The sequence below is a fragment of the Ptychodera flava genome, chromosome 16, assembly GCF_041260155.1.
Source record: "Ptychodera flava strain L36383 chromosome 16, AS_Pfla_20210202, whole genome shotgun sequence".
NCBI lineage: Eukaryota > Metazoa > Hemichordata > Enteropneusta > Ptychoderidae > Ptychodera > Ptychodera flava.
In genome coordinates, this window is record NC_091943.1 from 737,333 (window position 1) to 759,573 (window position 22,241).

The 22,241-nt window shown below is 34.1% G+C and overlaps 1 protein-coding gene across 1 annotated transcript in view; it reads left to right on the plus strand.

Moving 5' to 3' along the window:
• Nucleotides 1–22,241, plus strand: part of LOC139152449 (LIM homeobox transcription factor 1-beta-like) — an 87,326-nt gene that overhangs the window by 61,275 nt on the left and 3,810 nt on the right. Inside the window, exons 4-7 of the mRNA XM_070725563.1 lie at nucleotides 19,384–19,601; nucleotides 20,159–20,406; nucleotides 21,026–21,103; nucleotides 21,439–21,556. Of these exons, the coding sequence (XP_070581664.1) occupies nucleotides 19,384–19,601; nucleotides 20,159–20,406; nucleotides 21,026–21,103; nucleotides 21,439–21,556 (662 nt within the window). The remainder of the gene's footprint in view (nucleotides 1–19,383; nucleotides 19,602–20,158; nucleotides 20,407–21,025; nucleotides 21,104–21,438; nucleotides 21,557–22,241) is intronic.

The following is a 22,241-nucleotide window of genomic DNA, read 5'->3' on the forward strand; positions in this document are numbered from 1 at the left end:
CTAGCAGAGTATACCAAATAAAGTATGTAGCAAGTACATGCAATGTCACAACAATTTATACGGCCTGTGTGCAAAGTGGTGTCTTGTCTTTTGAAAAACATCCTGCCAAATCCTGGAAGAATACTTTCTGTGAAATTTTGAAAAATGTTACAGGATAGCATTGTTGGAGTTTGGACAGTAGAACTTAAAGGGGCAATTTTTTTTTAACAGTGTTATTTCTGAACAAAATGAACACCTGAACACAAGTTTCAAATTAGAACTGAAACAGTCACAGTCAACTTCCTTCCCTGGTTGCGAAATCTTTGCCTTTAACCCTTTGAATGCTGAAATTTTTCCCACCAAAATTTTAGTGTAACATTTTCCCAATTTTTATGAATTTTTCTGTAATTCTTTTGAAAATTTTGGACTAAATTGACAGCACTTTTCATAGACACCAGTTCTGGATCAAAATTTTGAGGAAAATCTGAAAAAAATGTTTGGACCTGAAAAAATTATAGAGGTGACAAAAATTGACTTTGGCACTCAAAGAGTTAAAAGTGATTACTGTGGCTGTGAGTCTTTTAGCAGTCTTCATACATTCAGATACCCTCAACTTTCTTGAACTGTTGCATTGATTTAATAATAATTCAACAGTTTCAAAGGGAGAAGGTTGTTTGTTGTTTTCTTTTACTTTTATAGAAAACAAGGCTGTAAAGATCTCCCAGAGAATATTGAATCACAATGTAAACTTTTATCAAAAGCAAGAAAACAGAAAAGTGCCAAAAAGCAAAAGTTTTCTCAAAATTTTCACTGTTGTAGTAGACTTTGAATACTGCTGTTGACATAAAGTGCAGAAGTATCCAAGGGCTTACCCTGAGACCGCTAAACATGGTGTAACCCTCATTGTTTTTGATGATGTGGTTGAAACTATGTGGGTTGAAATGGGTATGATAGGGGAAAGTGATACGATTTATGGTTTAAATTTTAGGCTTTAACTATGATGTGTTTCGAGGTGGTGTTCCTGAACACTGTAGATACTCCAAGTCACAGTGAAGAAAAAACGGATTTCTTTATATATAATAGTGTTGATCGCGATTTCGGGTTTGTTACTAAATATAGCTGCACGCGTGCGACTTTCGGACAAATAGGCTGAAATTAGGACAAAATTTTGTCGTTGTATGCGTGGCTGTTGTTGCAACTTGTAGTCTCAGTCATCAATTCATACGAATAAGTGTGACGCTAAATAGCCATTCTAACACTCGCAGGTTTTATTTTCGTTGTTTATGCGGAAAATGCAGACAGATGTTTATTTATGCATATTAATGAGAGAGAACAGTGACGTCATATGTGATCAGCGCTATTAGTGAAGATTTTAGCACTGTCAGTTCTTCCAGACAGAAAAAATCAAGCTCTTGCTATTTTGCAGTACATTAGTCACAAGACGGAGCACCTGCGTGCACTCTGCTCAGTCAATAACCTTGCACAACAACATAGGGAATATATAACAATAGAGAAAGTATCCAAATTATGGCATTATTTCAGGCATATCCTGATGTTCAAATGAAGATATGTCAAAATGTATGATATAATGGCATTGGAGAATAGATTAATCACATGACCACTGGACAGGAAGAATCTATAAAAACAGCCAGGATTCAATGAAGTGTATGTTTTTCAGAAAATTTTAAGGAGAACTTTTTAGTGCCTCTCACTTTGCAGAAACCTGTATGTCAAAAGAAATGTGGTCTCTTGTTAAGCTGTGTGGATTTCATAATGTAGGTTTGTCTTGTCTAGTTTTCTTGTTTTATTTTTTTGTATTCCTAACCACATACCAGTACATATCACTTATCCTGGTTGCGGTGTTAAAATTGATTTAACATTGAGATACCATTGAAAGGCTGAGGGCATCATAATCATAGTCTTTCATAGTGATTTCTGATATAGCTAACGTAACAAAACATTACCTTACTTTTTATTTATAAGAAAATAAATGCACACACTGTTGAAATTCGATGCATGGGTTCAGGAGCGTGAATATTTTGTCATCACTGTGCCTTGAATAATGTTACAGTTTTCAGTATTTCTCTTTACATTGAATACCATCATTGATCATTGTATGTATTTTATGCACCTGGGTATTTGGATCTAGATTTCTGTCAGCATGAAAAGTGTTAGAGATACCAATTCTGTTATTCAAACCTTTTGTCCATCTCAGACAGAGTTAGTGGTATACATGTAGTCAGTGGACTTGTGCATTCAGGGCATCCCAAATAGACTTTCTTGCAGGAATGGTTTTGTTGCAAAGTACATGTAAGCTACAAAGTCAGGTCTTACACATCTTATCAATCAAGTCTCTGTACAAAGATCAGAATAAATGCCCTGGATCATAAGTGTGTCTGGTTGATAGAGATTGTTGTTGTATCACACGCTGACAGAGAAAACGACAACAAAAATAGTTCAGTCAGGTGAGCTCCGTTGTTTAGCAATAAACTTTCATTGTAATTAGGATCAACATAGCAACTGTCAAGTTTATTTCTCAGGTGAGAGATTTCAAGAGAAGAAGTTAAAAGTTGTACTCTGCTGTAAATCCTGACATGTACATGCAAAACTGAAAGTGTGGCAATTCTTTTATTTTTGGACGCCCTGAATATCAATGAGATATTTGTCTCTTAGAGACAGGTGACCTTGATGGGTGGATTATAGCCTTCAAGTCCATCTGTGTACCAGAATTAAATATCTGTACCCATACCCTGTTGCCATAGCAGAGTGCACATGTTCAAGTTTCTCTCCAAATATCTGGTGATGGTGTACACCCAAAAGAGGATAGTGCTTTTGTTTCCAAGGTACTTCTAAGTTTTTCTCCATGGCAAATTTGCAACAATTAAATTTAGCACATTGTTAGCATATAGTTTTTGAAAGAGAGTTTGTAACAGTTCAAAGACTACTGCAACTCTGAATTTTGCTTTTCAGCCCACTTAGGTCATAGGTGGAAGGTTCAACTTTGTGTATTAAAGTAGAACGCACCTCTAATTGAAACAAATTTGGACTCTCAAACTTTTACAATTCTTTTCTGATCTACCACTTGTGGGGATTCATTTTAAAGCTCTTGGTGTGAGAAAACTTTTCAACAGCTTAGTTTTTCGAAATTCAAAAAAAAAATATTATTTTTCTCCATAGAGTTAACACAGGGATGGCGGCCATTTTGAATTTTAAATATCGGTAAATCTTGAGTTATTTGTTTCCCTAGTACCAAAATTTGCTAGGTGACCCCCTATTTTTATTCTTGATTTTGAAAGAGAATGGTTGAAAAGAGTCTGCAAGGAAAGTTTGAGCAAAAGTTTAAGTTTTTCACTTTCAAGGCACAAACTACCTTTAAAGTGAAGTTAAAATTGCTACAGGTTTAGAATGAGGTTTTGGAAATGGCAAACAACACTTGTTGCCGGGAACTGGCTTTTAATTGTTTGCAACAAATTTGCCACTAAGTGTTTTGCTGCAAGGTTTTAGCCCTGGTTTGCAGTAAATTTGTTGTGAGGTCAAAAAAAACTAGTTTCTATTTGCAAAATGAAGTCACAGCAAATTTGCAGGAAATATCTGGAAAACAAACTCGCGGCAAATTTGCCACAAATAGTTTGCATTGACTTGGTGGTGACTTTTATGAAGGGGCAAGCAAATAGCATTGTCTATCTCACAGATGAATTTCATCGTAACATCAAAATATGTCATATGCCCTCCAAAACAACCTAGCCAACAATAATTAGAGTATACTCTTTACACCACTCTCTTTGTGGTGAAGTGACAGCTGGTGTAGACCTCAGACTTATAAATTTGGTATAGCTGGTCTCTCATTTGGTTTTCATGCCATAAAGAAATTCATGTGAAAATATAAGATTACTTCATTACCCAACCAACATCAATGCCAAGTGAGTAAAATTGTATTTTTTATTTTCACAGATTTCTTTTGTTAAAAAATTATTTTCTTTTATACTTTCCTCAAGAGTTTTGAGGTGAGCGTCAAACACTTGTCATTGAACAGATCAGTTTAGAATAACATTTACTTCTTGCTCTCTTGTAAAAATTAGAAGCGAATCTAAAATTCATATTTGAGGAAACAGCAGATGTACCTTTGTCAATCTTCTGATAAAATACTTTGTTACAATTTATTTGCAAGATTGTATGGTAAATATAATTGTCTCTTTCTTTCATTTCTTTGTTAAGAAAAGAGATGAATATATGTAATGATAGACAAAAAAAAGCCTGCAGGAACCTGGATGACAAAGAGTCATAGATGGAGATGTTTGGCCTTTTTGGAAACCAGCAAAACTGATTTTTTACAATTGAAAGGGTTGTCATATTTTCAGATCAAGTTTTACACATGGTTGTGTTTGATCTGCACAGCGTGGATCTGACACACCAGGTGCATGCTAGGAACAATAGGATGATGAATTTTCATGCAACATCTGTATTTAACTTGGCTTTTCACTCACACTGAATAGGGATTTTGAATTAGTATCCGCGCATAGTGTTGACAATATCACTGCAAAAATTGGATGTGTATCTTCATACATCTATTTTTGCATCAACAAATCCAGCATGTGACCCAGCTTGCTTTCAAGAAAGAACCAGAAAACAAAATTTATGCATAAATTGGGCAAAATATGTCAACTTATGATCTAGTGCAATGGAAAAATTTCAACATCCATGTAGCCATCAAGAAGAGACTTAAGGTAGAACACACCTCGGAGACAGATATTCAGGCCCTCAAACATTTACAATTCTTTTCTGATCTACCACATGTTGGGGTTCATTTTAAAGCTCTTGGTGTAAGAAAACTTTTCACAGTCTTAGTTTTACAAAAATCAAAAATTTTATTTTTAAAGTTTGAGCAAAAGTTTAAGTCTTTCACTTTCACGACACATATTAGATCAGACATACATGAACGCTTTGCTTTCAAAGAGTAGTGAAAATTTTCAGGGTTAAAAAGTAATGATCTAACCAGTTGAGAGGCATGATTCAACAGTTAGTACGTTGTGCCATTTCTAGTCATTGTATAGAAAAGCTTGCGTTTAGACACACAGATGCCATGCCAAGTGAAATTTTTGTCATCAGTTGCCCGGTCACGCTCCTATGAGTAGAATCGTTGATTGTGTTTATTGCACAACAGATTGTGTGACACTGCAACTGATGTGGTGCTATGCAGGCACAGATGCAGCATCAAGCCGGGCATTTCCATATTGCTGTGTGTAAATTGCAACAAAGAAAATGTTTAATACGACCTATATAAAAGGAAAGCAGCCAGGAATAGCTTTTGTGGCCCAATGTTGCTCTTTAGATACAAATTTGATGACATTTTTATCAGATCTTATAATGTTTCCATGCAACACAGTTGTAAATTTTTAGTGTGTGTGTCAATCTCCTCTGTCTCGGTTGGTCATTGTTTCGTGTCATATCAACTTTTCGTCACTGCTCTACAAGTTACTATGCTATTGTTTATTGTTCCTTTCATTTTAAACTCTGTATTTCTTGTGTCAGATATCATAGCATTGGTCTCAAATTGACATTTTTTGTTTAAAACAAAAAGCACTGCGTATTTGAAAAGTTGAACTGAAAATTTGGCACAAATTTTGTTGCATCTTTCACAGCGTTTACATGTTGTGTAGGACCAGTCCAAAAACTAAATCTCGTCCTACTTGGTACATTGTGCTGAATATTAAAAATCTTTCTCTTGTCCTGACAATTTTACTTTGAAGTATGTATGCCTGTTTTTCAAAGATTCGTGTCAATCAATTTAAATAATGAATAATATATACAACATGTCACTGGCTTGTTAATTTGCCACTGGTTGCAGTTGTGTTTGTAGTACAACTGAACAAGTATTTCATTTTTAAAAATTTAAAAAGAGAAATGTTTACTGTAATAGGTTGCTTTTTATGATGATATCCTTTAGATCCTTTTCTTAAAAACCTATGATGTCATTGATAGCTGTCTCATGATAAGAGTTGAGGATCTTTTTATGTCTTTCAAGCTGGAATTTGTTAAAATTTCTAATGAAATTACTAAAAAAATACTATTTTTCTGTATGTTTAATTATATTTACAGTTAAATGCAGGCAGTGAACTCTAAAACAACTTATTGACCGTACCTCATAAAATCAACAGCAGAGAATCAAGTCAAATAACAGAGACTAGCCTAATTACCAATTAATCACAATTATCTGCAATGGACATTGTTGAAAGATTTACGTTTAATTAAGCAGAACTGCATTTATTGAATCACTGAAACTATTAATTAATGTATTTAATTTAGGATTTATCTGTGTATTACAGTTTTGAAAAAAGCTTTATATATATATGTACATATATATATATATATATATATATATATATAATATATATATATATATATATATATATATATATATATATATATATATATATATATATATATATAAATTTATATATATATGTACAGTTATTCCAGAGATTGGTTTTCAAAAGTTTAATTTTCACAATTACCAAATTAACTAGAAATTATTTTCCATAGCTCCACATGAAGGTAGGGTAAGTGACATATTTAATTTGCAACACTGAAAGTTTTGCATTTTCTATGACCCTTCATGCTGATGATGATGTGATCAGAGAACTATGAGTGGCACATCCCTCTGTTACCAGTACCGTATCTTGTTGGACCAACAGGACAGTATGAAATGTGTCATCCTGCACTGGATCTACTGTGACTAAGCTGAAATAAATTAAACGTTGTCTTTCACTTTTCTATCCAGGATGATCTTGTGCCTTAATCCAGATATCAAAATGGCCATTTTCTTTTAACATTTAAAAAACAAGAGCTTATGCACAGCTTCGCTGTATGGTTTGGTCCCAGCATGTCAGCCCAAGCCAGGGTGTAGGAAAATGTGAACAAGCAAGCCAACTGACAGTTTCAGTTTCGTTGTACCTCACACTTACATTGTTTTTCACTCTAACATTTTGAGATTTCAGCACATATATTGTAAATAAATTTAAAGGTAAATTAATTTCCTTTCTCTTTTGTACGATTATTTATTGTAACATCTCTACAGTGCTGAGTTTTAGGTCAAAGCATAAAAAATCTTTATGTCCTGTTTGCTGTAAAAAATTCAGTGAGGCTGTTTAAAGTATTAGACTGACCACAAATGAGATATTTTGGCCATTGTATCTCAACCATACCAAGCAAAAAGTCACAATGCATTGCCAGCACAACCCATGGCAAACGTACCATGATATTCTGTACTTCTTCCATCCATACAACAGACAATATTGCAGTTTACTGTTTAGATGGGCGAGAGGATACAAAATTTACTTGAAACTGCTGAAAGTTTACTTAAAATTATAGCAATTACCAGTGACTTTGCAGCTTGGCCAAGACTGGCAACTGCTATGAAAACATCTTTATGAACAGCCAGGTTTGTAATTACATGACATACACCATATCAATGGTTTATATATGGTACTTTTGTGTGTTCGCTTGATTTGATACGCAATTCTTATCTACATACTGCGAGCATACAATTGATATGCAATGTAGGTAAGGCTGCAGCTTAGAAGAGGTGTTTTTTATGATGACTGTCCTGGCTCAGACAAGCTTGAAGTCACTGGTAACTGTTTCAGTTTCCGGTAGACTTTCAGCAGTCGCAGGTAAATTAAAAAGTGTTGCAGCTAATCTGAATAGCAAATTCTGATAATTTCTATCATGAGTATTCGTACATCAGCCAATCAGACAGTGTGTATTCAATATTGATTTGTACATAGTAGTAGATGCATACAACACATTGAGTGATAGCTTTCTCTCGCATTAAGAGTACTTTAAAAGATCATTTCATCATCTGTTTTACTACTTTAATTAAACTTTTTGCAAACACTGAAATCACAAAAATAGGATAAGTCAATTTTTAATCAGATTCTACAAAGCTGTCCACTGATATGACTGAACTCTATGCTTTAAATACTCTATAGTTTTAATCGTATAAAGTTTATTTTATTCTTAGGTAATATATTGCAGGTGTGGCAAATTCTTGTATTTCTTCCACCATGCCATTAAATCGAGAACAAAGTCAACAAAACAAAAAACATGCTATGGGGATCCAAGGCAGTGTAATTTTTGTAATGTTTATTAAGCTCTTTATTCAAGTTAACAGTAGAAAAGCATAAGGGAATCTGGAATGCAAAGAAAATATGACAACTTTAAATGCTTTGCAGTCTGTGAAGAGAGATTATTTGTATCGCTTCGTTGTCATCTAGTTCCTAGGATAGACCAAAAACTGTTGATGAATTTTTAGAAAGGATTTCCAACTTGTAGAAACAGAGGTTAAAAAAAATACGAGAAAAATAATACAACTGCAATACCAGAGGCGTGTAAGAGTACACATAAGGGAGAGAAAATACCGGTATGCTGTGGAGAAATGACCGCCGGCTTAGCTGTCATTGGCGTCTAGGCTGGATACTTGTACAAGTGTGATCTGGGTAATTGGACATTACACAACATAAACATTTATACTACTTGCAGAATGCTTCAAGTGAGATTTGCCTTCTTACCTTACAAAGTTAAAACATATGTTGTGTGTTTGTCGTCCATCCACCACCGTATGCGTCACCCAACCTCATTTTCGCCAACTTTCACTTTCAAAATTGACAGACACAAGTCGTGGAAAGTGATGAAGGGAGTCCCTTCCCACGTCATTTCAGTTTTGAAAGGTCTTAATACAGAAATGAAATAATTTTCAAGTTTTTTAAAACTGTCTTCGGACATTATATTTGCATGGGGTTCGAGTGATCTGCTTTTTTGCTGAGTGGCAGGCGGCCTGAGGAAGCACTCAATAGCTGTAATGTCTCTGTCCTGTGTGAAGTTTGTTTCTCATATGACAAAATGTGATACCGGTAGACTCACTGGGTTGCCTAAACTGAATATTATCCTGAAATGCCTGGAAAACGTTTTGCCCCGGGGTCAAAGGAGTGACCATGTGGTTGAAATCTTGGCATTATAAATAGGGATGCTGAATTGCTGTCAGCATTGTACTTTAGAATACATTCTTCAGAATGTAAAAATCAAGAGTTTGCCTCAAAGATGTTGGTCTGACAGAGCTACACCTAATGTAATAGAATTATCAGAACAACATTTTAAATTTTAATTAAACTATGTTAAGAAGAATGATATCAAAATTGGCGCTGATCGATCTTGAAATTGAATTGGGTAGACGAAGAAAACTGAAGACACCAGCTGATAATAGATTTTGCAAGAAATGCAACATTAATGCTGTTGAAGATGAAATGCATTATATTTCAATTGCCAATGCCATAGTCAAGCGAGAAAAAGATTGTCTAAAAGCAGCAAATAACAAAGTAATAATATAAACAACAAACAAATTACTACTATAAAAGCTATCATCAACTGCAGTCTTGCTTTTGGGGTATTCCTAAAAAATACCATATATAAACCTCAATTATAGATCACCAGTATACCTTTAGATGTCTAGTAATTTGCAATGTGATGTGATGTAATACAATGTGATGTGATGTAATACAATGTGATGTGATGTAATACAATGTGATGTAATACAATGTGATGTGATGTAATACAATGTGATGTGATGTAATACAATGTGATGTGATGTAATACAATGTGATGTGATGTAATACAATGTGATGTGATGTAATTAATGTGATGTGATGTAATACAATGTGATGTGATGTAATACAATGTGATGTGATGTAATACAATGTGATGTGATGTAATACAATGTGATGTGATGTAATACAATGTTGTCAAATTTATTTTGTAGTTGCTGTCAATTATCATTTTTCTCCTTCGCTGTCTTATATTTTTATTAGTGATAAAAACTATTTTTTTAAATTATTGTTATTATTTTTTTTATTATTATTATTTTCCCATACCTCAATGAAACTTTTAGCCATACTCTTACCAAATCAATAATAAAAATCAGGGGTCACAGTGCAAATCTTGGTACTAGAGAAACAAATTACCTGATATTTTATCAATATTTGAATTCAAATTGCCACCATCCCTGTGAAAACTCTATGAGGAAAAGCAAAATTTTCGATTTTCAAAAAAACTAAGACGGTGAAAATGTTTCTTCCTCCAAGAGCTTTAAAATGAGCCTCCACAAGTGGTAGATCAGAAAAGAATGGTAGAAGTTTTGGTGTTCTAATATCTGTCCCCTTGGCCCATTCTACCTTCATACTGTTCACCATAACACTGAAGAATGGAGTATAACTGGATGTAAAGCAAATTCATGAAAACCAAAAAGTATAAATACACAAAAACATTCTGCTGTAGACTCTCTCATCACCTGCTGCATGCTATATGCAACATGATCATTAGTCCGTGGGCTAGAGGGGGTCTACGTGCACCCCCCCCACAGGATAACAAACCTGTATTTTTCAGAACCCTTGGGATCCCTAGAATACGAAATGGAATTTTAACAGAAAAAATATAGGGACGCAATAGCTGTTATGGTCATGTTTTGAAGGGTACCGCAAAATCACGATTTTCCAAGCCAAATGCATTTTCGTCAAATCAGTCTTCTTGTAAGTCATGTGCTGAGCTCATTTTTTAACATAACCTCACTTGTTTGGTATCATTAGAAAGGGAATTTATTCCTCTTTAAGATGACATATTACATTATGCAATATCTGCTACAGTTTTTGTCAAATATAACCAAAAACTTACCCTTACCCAAAATTTAACATTACAAATTACAGAAAATCTCAAATTCTACCAATTTTTTAGCTAGGCATATTAAAATATGCAATGCTTTGTCTGAAATCTGTTTTATTTGATACAGGGACATGTCAGAAATATGAAATAGACTTTTAACAGAAAAATATTGGGAATCTACAGCTGTAACAGTCATATTTTGAAGGGTACCGCAAAATAATAGTGTTGCAGATTTGCATGCATTTTTGTTAAATTTGTCTTCTTATAAGTTATCTGCTGAGCTTGTTGTTGAATATAACCTGGCTTGTTAGGTATCATTAGAAAGATAATTTACTAATCTTTAGAATGACATATTGTAACATGCAATATCTTCTATAGTTTTCATGATATGTAACCCAAACTTACCCCATACCCCAAAGTTTACATTGAAAATTTCAGTCATAGCTAAAACTAAATTCTACCATTTTTTTAGCTTGACACAAAAAACCTGGCCGTTTTTCTATTAAATCTGTTTTATTTGGTACAGGGACATGTCAGAAATAGTAAATAGACTTTTAACAGAAAAAATATTGGGAATCTACATCTGTAACAGTCATATTTTGAAGGGTACCGCAAAATCATAGTGTAGCAGATTTGTATGCATTTTTGTTAAATTTGTCTTCTTATAAGTTATCTGCTGAGCTTGTTGTTGAATATAACCTGATTTGTTAGGTATCATTAGAAAGATAATTCACTAATCTTTAGAATGACATATTGTAACATGCAATATCTCCTATAGTTTTCATGATATGTAACCCAAACTTACCCAATACCCCAAAGTTTACATTGAAAATTTCAGTCATAGCTAAAACTAAATTCTACCATTTTTTTAGCTTGACACAAAGAACCTGGCCGTTTTTCTATTAAATCTGTTTTATTTGGTACAGGGACATGTCAGAAATAGTAAATAGACTTTTAACAGAAAAAATATTGGGAATCTACATCTGTAACAGTCATATTTTGAAGGGTACCGCAAAATCATAGTGTAGCAGATTTGTATGCATTTTTGTTAAATTTGTCTTCTTATAAGTTATCTGCTGAGCTTGTTGTTGAATATAACCTGATTTGTTAGGTATCATTAGAAAGATAATTCACTAATCTTTAGAATGACATATTGTAACATGCAATATCTTCTATAGTTTTCATGATATGTAACCCAAACTTACCCCATACCCCAAAGTTTACATTGAAAATTTCAGTCATAGCTAAAACCAAATTCTACCATTTTTCTAGCTTGACACAAAAAATCTGGCTGTTTTTGCTATTAAATCTCTTTTATTTGGTACAGGGACATGTCAGAAATATGAAATAGACTTTTAACAGAAAAAATATTGGGAATCTACATCTGTAACAGTCATATTTTGAAGGGTACCGCAAAATCATAGTGTAGCAGATTTGTATGCATTTTTGTTAAATTTGTCTTCTTATAAGTTATCTGCTGAGCTTGTTGTTGAATATAACCTGGTTTGTTAGGTATCATTAGAAAGATAATTCACTAATCTTTAGAATGACATATTGTAACATGCAATATCTCCTATAGTTTTCATGATATGTAACCCAAACTTACCCCATACCCCAAAGTTTACATTGAAAATTTCAGTGATAGCTAAAACCAAATTCTACCATTTTTCTAGCTTGACACAAAAAACCTGGCTGTTTTTGCTATTAAATCTCTTTTATTTGGTACAGGGACATGTCAAAATATGAAATAGACTTTTAACAGAAAAAATATTGGGAATCTACATCTGTAACAGTCATATTTTGAAGGGTACCGCAAATTTATAGTGTAGCAGATTTGTATGCATTTTTGTTAAATTTGTCTTCTTATAAGTTATCTGCTGAGCTTGTTGTTGAATATAACCTGGTTTGTTAGGTATCATTAGAAAGATAATTCACTAATCTTTAGAATGACATATTGTAACATGCAATATCTTCTATAGTTTTCATGAAATATGACCAAAACTTACCCCATACCCCAAAATTTACATTGAAAATTGCAATCATTGCTAAAATCAAATTCTACCATTTTCTTTACCTAGACATATAAATTCCGGCATTTATTTGTATGAAATCTATTTCATTCGGTTATGGGTCATGTGAAAAATATAAAATAGACTTTTAACAGAAAAAAGATTGGAATTCTGTAGTTGTAACGGTCAGATTTTGAAGGGTACAGCAAAATCTCAGTATTCCTGACTTGCGTGCCTTTTTGTTGAATCTATCGTCTTTTAAGTCATCTGCTGAGCTTCTTATAGAATATAATGTAAGTTGTTAGGTATCATTAGTAAGATTATTTACTAGCGTTTAAAAAGGCATATTGGAACATGCAATATCTTGTACAGATTTTTATGAAATATGACCAAACTTACCCCATACCCCAACATTTACATCGAAAACTACTGTCATAGCTAATGTCAAATTCAAGCAATTTTTAACGCAGACATAAAAAATTAGGCAATTTTTTTGTATGAAATCTGTTTTATTGTGTACTTGGCCATATCAGAAATATGAAATGAACTTTTAACAGAAAAAATATTGGGATTCTATAGCTGTAACAGCTGTATTTTGAAGGGTACAGCAAAATCTCAGTATTCCTGATTCGCATGCGTATTTGTTAAATATGTCACCTTATAAGTCGTCTAATGAGCTTGTTATTGATTATAACCGGTTTTGTTCAGTATCATTGAAAAGGTAATTACATAGTCTTTACAATGACATATTGTAACAGGCAATATCTTGTATAGTTTTCATGGAATATGACCAAAACTTACCCCATACCCCAAGGTTTATATTGAAAGTACTGTCATAGATAACGTGATCAAATTCCGTGAATTTTAGCTAGACATGATAAAAATAGCTCTGTTTTGGTATTAAATCTGTTGTATATGGTACTGGGTCATGTCAGAAATGTGAAATAGACTTTTAACAGAAAAATATTTGGACTGTATAGTTGTAACAGCCATATTGTGAAGGGAAATGCAAAATCGCAGTACCGCAAATTGGCACCTTTTTTGTTAAATTATTCTTCTTGTAAGTCATCTGCTGAACTTATTTTATGACACAACCTGGCTTGTGAGGTATCATTAGTAGGGAAATTTATTCTTCTTTAAGATGACATATTGTAATATACAATGTCATACATAGTTTTCCTGGAATATGGTCAAACTTTACCCCATACCCAAAAAGTTCAAAATCGCAAATTACAGCGTATCTTAATTCTACCATTTTTTGCTGCACATAATATTAAGGCAATTCTTGTTTAAAATCTGATTTATTTGTTACAAAAGTATGTCACAAGTATAAAATTAACTTTTAACTTTTAAGATGATACAATTTAGTAGCCATTTGGATCATTTTTGGAGGGGGAACCCATATATTGCAAATGTATGTGTTTCGGCAAATTTGCCCTGATACCTGGGTACCCTTCCAAATATGATCCAAAAGGCTACAAAATCATATTATGTTCCTGTTAAAAGTTAATTTCATATTTGTAACATACTTTTTAACAAAACACATATTTCATAGATTGCATACAAGCATTGCCTTTGGTATATAAAGTTAATAAATTGTAAAAAATGGTAGAGTTTCAGATTTGCAGTAATTTGCTGTGTAAACCTTGTGTATGGGGTAAGCTTTGGTCCTATTTCATGAAACCTAAACAAGACATTGCATATTACAATATGTCATTTAAAGACTAGTAAATTACCTTTCTATTGATACCTAACAAGCCAGGTTATGTCAAAAATATAGCTCAGCAGATGACTTTTAAGAAGACAGATATTACAAAAAAGCAAGCGAGTTGGCAATACTGTGATTTTGCGGTACCCTTCAAAATATGACTGTTACAGCTGTAGAGTCCCAACATTTTTTCTGTTAAAAGTCTATTTCATAATTCTGACATGTCTCTGTACCAAATAAAACAGATTTAATAGCAAAAACGGCCAGATTTTATATGTCTAGGTAAAAAAATGGTAGAATTTAGTTTTAGCTATGACTGAAATTTTCAATGTAAACTTTGGGGTATGGGGTAACTTTTGGTTATATATCATGAAAAATATAGAAGATATTGCATGTTACAATATGTCATTCTAAAGATTAGTGAATTATCTTTCTAATGATACCTAACAAGCCAGGTTATATTCAACAACAAGCTCAGCAGATAACTTATAAGAAGACAAATTTAACAAAAATGCATACAAATCTGCTACACTATGATTTTGCGGTACCCTTCAAAATATGACTGTTACAGATGTAGATTCCCAATATTTTTTCGTTAAAAGTCTATTTCATAATTCTGACATGTCCTGTACCAAATAAAATAGATTTAATAGCAAAAACGGCCAATTTTTTTGTGTCAAGCTAAAAAAAATGGTAGAATTTAGTTTTAGCTATGACTGAAATTTTCAATGTAAACTTTGGGGTATGGGGTAAGTTTGGGTTACATATCATGAAAACTATAGAAGATATTGCATGTTACAATATGTCATTCTAAAGATTAGTGAATTATCTTTCTAATGATACCTAACAAGCCAGGTTATATTCAACAACAAGCTCAGCAGATAACTTATAAGAAGACAGATTTGACAAAAATGCATGCAAATCTGCTACACTATGATTTTGCGGTACCCTTCAAAATATGACTGTTACAGATGTTGATTCCCAATATTGTTTCTGTTAAAAGTCTATTTCATAATTCTGACATGTCCCTGTACCAAATAAAATAGATTTAATAGCAAAAACGGCCAGATTTTTTGTGTCAAGCTAAAAAAATGGTAGAATTTAGTTTTAGCTATGACTGAAATTTTCAATGTAAACTTTGGGGTATGGGGTAAGTTTGGGTTACATATCATGAAAACTATAGAAGATATTGCATGTTACAATATGTCATTCTAAAGATTAGTAAATTATCTTTCTAATGATACCTAACAAGCCAGGTTATATTCAACAGCAAGCTCAGCAGATAACTTATAAGAAGACAAATTTAACAAAAAGCATGCAAATCTGCTACACTATGATTTTGCGGTACCCTTCAAAATATGACTGTTACAGATGTTGATTCCCAATATTTTTTCTGTTAAAAGTCTATTTCATATTTCTGACATGTCCCTGTATCAAATAAAACAGATTTCAGACAAAGCATTGCATTTTTTATTATGCCTAGCTAAAAAATTGGTAGAATTTGAGATTTTCTGTAATTTGTTATGTTAAATTTTGGGGTAAGGGGTAAGTTTTGGTTATATTTGACAAAAACTGTAGCAGATATTGCATAATGCAATATGTCATCTTAAAGAGGAATAAATTCCCTTTCTAATGATACCAAACAAGAGAGGTTATGTTAAAAAATGAGCTCACCACATGACTTACAAGAAGACAGATTTGACGAAAATGCATTTGGCTTGGAAAATCGTGATTTTGCGGTACCCTTCAAAACATGACCATAACAGCTATTGCGTCCCTATATTTTTTCTGTTAAAATTCCATTTCGTATTCTAGGGATCCCAAGGGTTCTGAAAAATACAGGTTTGTTATCCTGTGGGGGGGGTACACGTAGACCCCCTCTAGCCCACGGACTACATCTCCTCCAGTGATTTTGAGCTGATAACACCCAGCTCAGTGAGCTGGGTGTTATCAGGTTGAACGCCACACCTTTGCATGGCTGGGGTCCAGCTTAGCCAGCCCGTTGAGGGCACATCAGTGGATAACAGATTAGAGGCTGTGTAGCAAACTAGTGGGCTGTGACAGTGTCTAATAGTGTTCAGACAGTTTCCAGAAGGAGAAATATTTCAATCCAAGGGAGACATATTTTCCTGATGGTACTGTTCATAATGAACACAGTTCAGTTTTATTGAAGCAAATTACACATCGACTTTACAGTGTGACATATTTTTACATCAGTACAGACTCTCAAGTTGTCCATTTCAGAGCTGTCATCTCAGTTTCTACCTCCTCTATAGATGTGTGTTGAATGCAGGGGTATTTTTTATCAAACCGGTTTGATTTAATAAATCACCAGTCATTTACAGCAGCGAAATCAAAATTAGTGACAGAATTAAGGAAATAAGCTTCACCACAATCAGACCGCTTTCTTTCATCTTACTCCAAAATAAAATAACCCAGAGATTCTATCCAAAAGACTTTATAACCAGATTAATTACCTCTTTATGTCCTGTGTTGTCGTGTCATTGACTTAAATTAGCCATAGTACAGACAATGACACTGCTTTATTCTGATTACCCTGTGGGATAATAGACCAGCCCAAAACCAGTCCAAATTTTTAATATATTTTCACTTAATTCTTTGCATAATTTGGGCAATAAAACTGATAATATCAATTGCCTGTTGCGCTGGAGCCTGATTATTAGATTAGTAATCAGCTACAAATTAATTGATTAGCAGAAAAGTAAATTGCTAATTGTATTTTTCCTGTCTGGGGTGATCAGTGAACACCATCGGCATAATTAGAATTTTCTCTCCTCTAGTGTGTTCGTTTACTGCCCCGACAACACTGACCAAAACCCTGGAGTAAGAAATCCTTGGTGCCACGTACGATCCGTGTGGTAGTGTATTAGGATGTGAGGACTTGAAGTTTTGTTTCATTCATATTTTCTAAATCTATAGATGAGTAATCATTGGTGTACCTGTATATAGGATTTTAGGGCTCAAAGGGATGAGATCACCTCCAGACTGTCCCTGTCATGACTTAAACAAGCTCAATCTGATAGGTTTTGCAGCATTGGTCAGATAAGTATGTATTTGCATGAAACTTTGACTTTTGTGTCAATTTTACCTTTATGGGCCATAATACTCAGCAATGAAATATGTATATATTTTAGCATATTGTATCTTCTCATGCCTCATCGTAAATTGTAAACCCCCTCCACAGTACAGCAAGACTACGGTACAAATGTCATGGGTATTAAAATGCCATGTTGTGTGTGAATTGTAAGGAATTCTTAAAGGTTCAAAAGTTATAAGTTTTTGGTAATATTCATTATTTTGGTTATAGAATTACTCTTCTCCCTGAAGTCTGTTGAAAAACAGATTATGACAGCCTTGCCAACAAAACTCCCTTGTGTACAGCTCACAATGCTACTGTTGAAAGATTAATAATACTGAAATTCAGCTATCGACAGTAATATAGGCTATGTCAGCTAGCTGAATACAAGACATTTTGACATGAATTTATTTATTTGTTTGTCTGTTTATTTATTTATTTATTTATTTGCTTTTTTCATGTATACAAACTCTGTTATACTTTAGAGTCTTACAAACCCAATGGGTTAGAAAATCATGTGGCAACATTACTCAATGTGTCCTTGTACGGATACTCTTGTATGAAACATAAGTCCCACATAGGACACTTAAATAAAAATAACTACTACTACTACTACTACTACTACTACTACTACTACTACTACTATAAGAAGAACAAGAAACTTATAATTACAGACAGAATAAAGATTGTTTGAAATACGTCAATTGAGCTTTAAATTCGAGTAGTCATGTATTTTAACTAGGCAAGGTTGGTGCAGTTTGTCTCAGGTTTTACTCGTTATTTTGTCTGATGTATATGGAATTTCCAAATGTTATATATAAGACAGGGTATACTTCTATGATACATCATGAATTTCACTCCGTTCAAGTTTCATTCAACATTTACGAAGCTCCTCTGTGCGTTTCAATGGTATATATCTCAAGTATAGTTTGAATTACAGGAAAAAAAGTAGCAAATGAATACTTTCAAGTATGAGTTGCTTCGGAACTTTAATCGCTGTGAAGTGTTTTCTTTGAAGGGAAAAACCGGTCCGCAATGTCATCAAGTTACAAAAACCATCTCGCTTCTCCAAGCGTTGGATTGTCAGCCATACCAGCTTTAGTGTCAGCAATTTGTAGCATTTCCAGGAGATGTAAGCCAAAACTCAAATCTTTACAGGGGGTGATGGAAGACATAGCTGAGATTCTGCTTTCCCAGTGGGATGGGGGATCGGGTTTTTATTTATCTAGCTCGAAAATCAGTGATGCGTAAAGCACTGTAGTGTCCATGGTGTTTGGGATATGCGCTCCAAGGATGGGTGAAACACTGGATGATCTAGACAGCTGAGAGGTCGGAGGTCAAGTGTTGGGGTACAGGTGCCTGGCCCAATATGCAGTCCACCAGATCTGGCGTATTTCTTATCTGGTATTGGAGCTATTTGCTACAAATTAGCCTACCAATGCTTAGAGTTTGTTTTGAATCAACATGTATATCAGTGCATCACAGCGCTGTTCTAGGTGACATGGAAGGCTTGTAAGCGATTGAGTAGTTCATAATGATCTACCCAAGGCGAGCTGAAATTGTAACTTTATATCAAAGTATGGTGCTACAAACTAGCAAAGTTTATGCTTCCTGACAGCTACAGTCAAAACAATACAGTTAATTTAAGTACCTGTGAAATGTTGATGCACACACAGTGGTACATGTTTTGTTTTTCTGACTCTCCTTGGTTGCAAGGGTGCCCTCATGAGTCTATTTTGATGTGATTTTCAGTAACATGCTATATGATCTGAGCTTTGAAGCAGGTGAAAAGACCATGTCTCACAGACACACTTTAAACAAAAAATAAGAATTTTGTGAATACACTATTAACAAAATGTTTTGTTATTTTTTTCTTCTTCCAGATTATTCAGTACAAAGTGCAATGGTTGTCTACAGTCCATTCCATCAAATGAACTGGTGATGAGGGCGCTGTCCAATGTCTATCATCTCCGCTGTTTTCTCTGTGTTATTTGTAACCAACGGTTACAGAAGGGAGATGAGTTCGTAGTGAGAGATAATCAGTTGTTTTGCAAAGTAGATTATGAAAAAGAATACGGATCTGTGCAAGCAAGTCCATCAGGTAAGATATCCAATGACCTGTTCTCTTTAATATTTAATTCTAGACTTACAGTATTTTTTTGTGTCTTTTTCTGTTTTTTGCTTCGTTTTTTACAGTCATGATTTTTCTGAAAATCATTTTCTTCTAACTCTTTTTATGCATTGTCTCCCTTACAAAGTTGGAGACCTTGCTTTTATCACAAAGTCGTAATAGAGTTCACTTACATGCCAGATTGTAAGTTTTATAGCATGCGTAGAACTGTTCACTGGCAAATATTCTGACATAGAGGGCGCCCTCACATACAAGGAAAAGTATGACAGTGAGCTATGCTGACTGTTTCAACTATTGTACTCTTCCTAGTTGCAATGGTTAACTCCATGCATGAGAAACCTGAAAACTGCTGGAATCTCCAATGAAAGTAAATTTCAGTGTGGTATTTATGATTAATGCACAAGGTATGGGGATTGAAGTGAACATGCTTATTTATGCAGCCTTTCCCATTCATGCCAGTCGCCATGCACACAAAAAATCTTCAAATATAGTTTTTTCAACTACAGTGATTATCTCCCTGTATGTAGGCCATCATTCAGAAGACATTTGTGATGACAGTGACATTATAGACGACGGTTTCCTTGACAACCCCCCAAGCACAAACCTTGATGAAGACAGTGATTCAAGTAGTATCACGCAAAACAACACGAGTACAAGTAATAGCGGGAGTAGTGATGGCAGAAAAGGACCAAAGCGACCGAGGACTATCTTAACAACGGCTCAGAGAAGGGCTTTCAAGCAGTCTTTTGAAGTTTCACAGAAACCGTGTCGCAAGGTAAAATATTTTAACTGTTTGACTTGCAGTCAAGAAGACATTGTGGAAAATGTTGGTTATGCTAGGAAGTTGACTCAATTATCCTTTAGTGCTGCACGCAGCAGTGATTTCTCATTCCAAGCTTGTGTGTTTCCATTGTCTTTGGTCAAACCAAGAACAACAAGGATCTAGCTCACTGCAAGTTGGTGTCTTATGGTCAAGACTAACAATATGTAATACTATGGAGTTACAAATGTCCATTACCTTAGTACAGCAGTGACTTTATGCTGTATAGCTTTCACTTTAATAGAGTTGATTCAAATCACTGAACAAAACATGGAAGAAAGAGGCAACTGAAGAGGTCCAAATCTTCTGTAGATAAACAATTTTCAGAAAGAAAAAAATGAGAAAGGAAGAAGTGATGTGTAAAGAACATTAGAAATCAAGAAAAATTGTGACAGTTGGTCTAACATCAGGGAAAATGCAACTTTTATGGTCCTTACTTTGTCAGAGTTTGCAAAACAGTATTGTTACACCATCATGAGACAGCTTTTCTGCTAGAATTTCCTCAGTATTTCTTTTTCTTCTGTAAATATGACAAAATTCAGCACTTTGACACTATCTTTTTACACAATTATAGGTGCGTGAATCCCTAGCAGCAGATACTGGTCTTAGTGTTAGGGTAGTGCAAGTCTGGTTCCAGAATCAAAGGGCTAAGGTAAGCCAGCTGCTATAATATTCTTATCAGTATTTGTAAATCTGTACAAAAACCATTAAAAAGTGTTGACCAACGTACAGGTTTGTTCAATATAAGTATTCAGTCATTTCTGCAGTAAAGAATGTATAATCTCTCTGTAACTCAACTTTCTATCAAATGTAATATTTGATTGAATCAGAAAGACGACTTCAATTCTTTTAATACTCATGTGTAAAACATTACTCATAATAATACATAGAGGGCTACCAGTGACCATGACAAACAAGTATTAGAGCAATCACAGTCATACTGAGGATGCCATTTCATTGTCAAATTATTGTCTGTCTGTGATCCAGATGAAAAAGTTGCAGCGAAGACATTTGCAAGAACAAGGTCAGAATACAGATGGGACATCACCGCGGCGATTGTCTAGACAACAAAACAGAAGAGCCCTCAAAGATAAGCAGGATGAAAGTAAGTTAATTTTAATATACATATGTTGGTCATCACTACAGTTGACCATAAACTTAAATGTAAGTTTTTGTTTGTAATAATAATAAGGATTGCTCTGTTTAGTTCTGAAATACAACAGTACTGAGGAAGGTATGAGAGTCAGTCAGAGTTACTGGAGGAAACTGATTACAAATCAGGGGATTTTGACAATACTACAAAATAGTACCGTACTTTTTAATTTTGACTGATATCAAGACCTAAATTATCTACAATGTAGCCTCTATTTTCCCCTACCCTTGGGTATTTGACATATTTTTTGTAGCATGTGGATGGGGAAATTTGACATGACTTGAGGAAAAGTTGTCAAATTCCCCTGTAGCATGCTGTCAGTTGGTATTACTTCTAAATTAAATGAACACAATAAAGGTACAGTTGAAGTCCTTAACATTTAATCTTGCTCATACCTTTGCGTGTAACGGAATATATATTTATATTCCATTGACACTGAGGGAATGTCACCATCATTGATGAAATACCATCAGAATATCCTGGTATACTTAGAACAGTTTTTGATGCAAACAAACTGTGGATTGAAAGACCTTATTATGACAAGTAGTCATTCTCTGAAAGGGTTGATGTTCGTTTCTAAGGTATGAACTATACTATGCTCTGTGGAAGTTGACTTTTGGTTTGCTCATTTGAAACT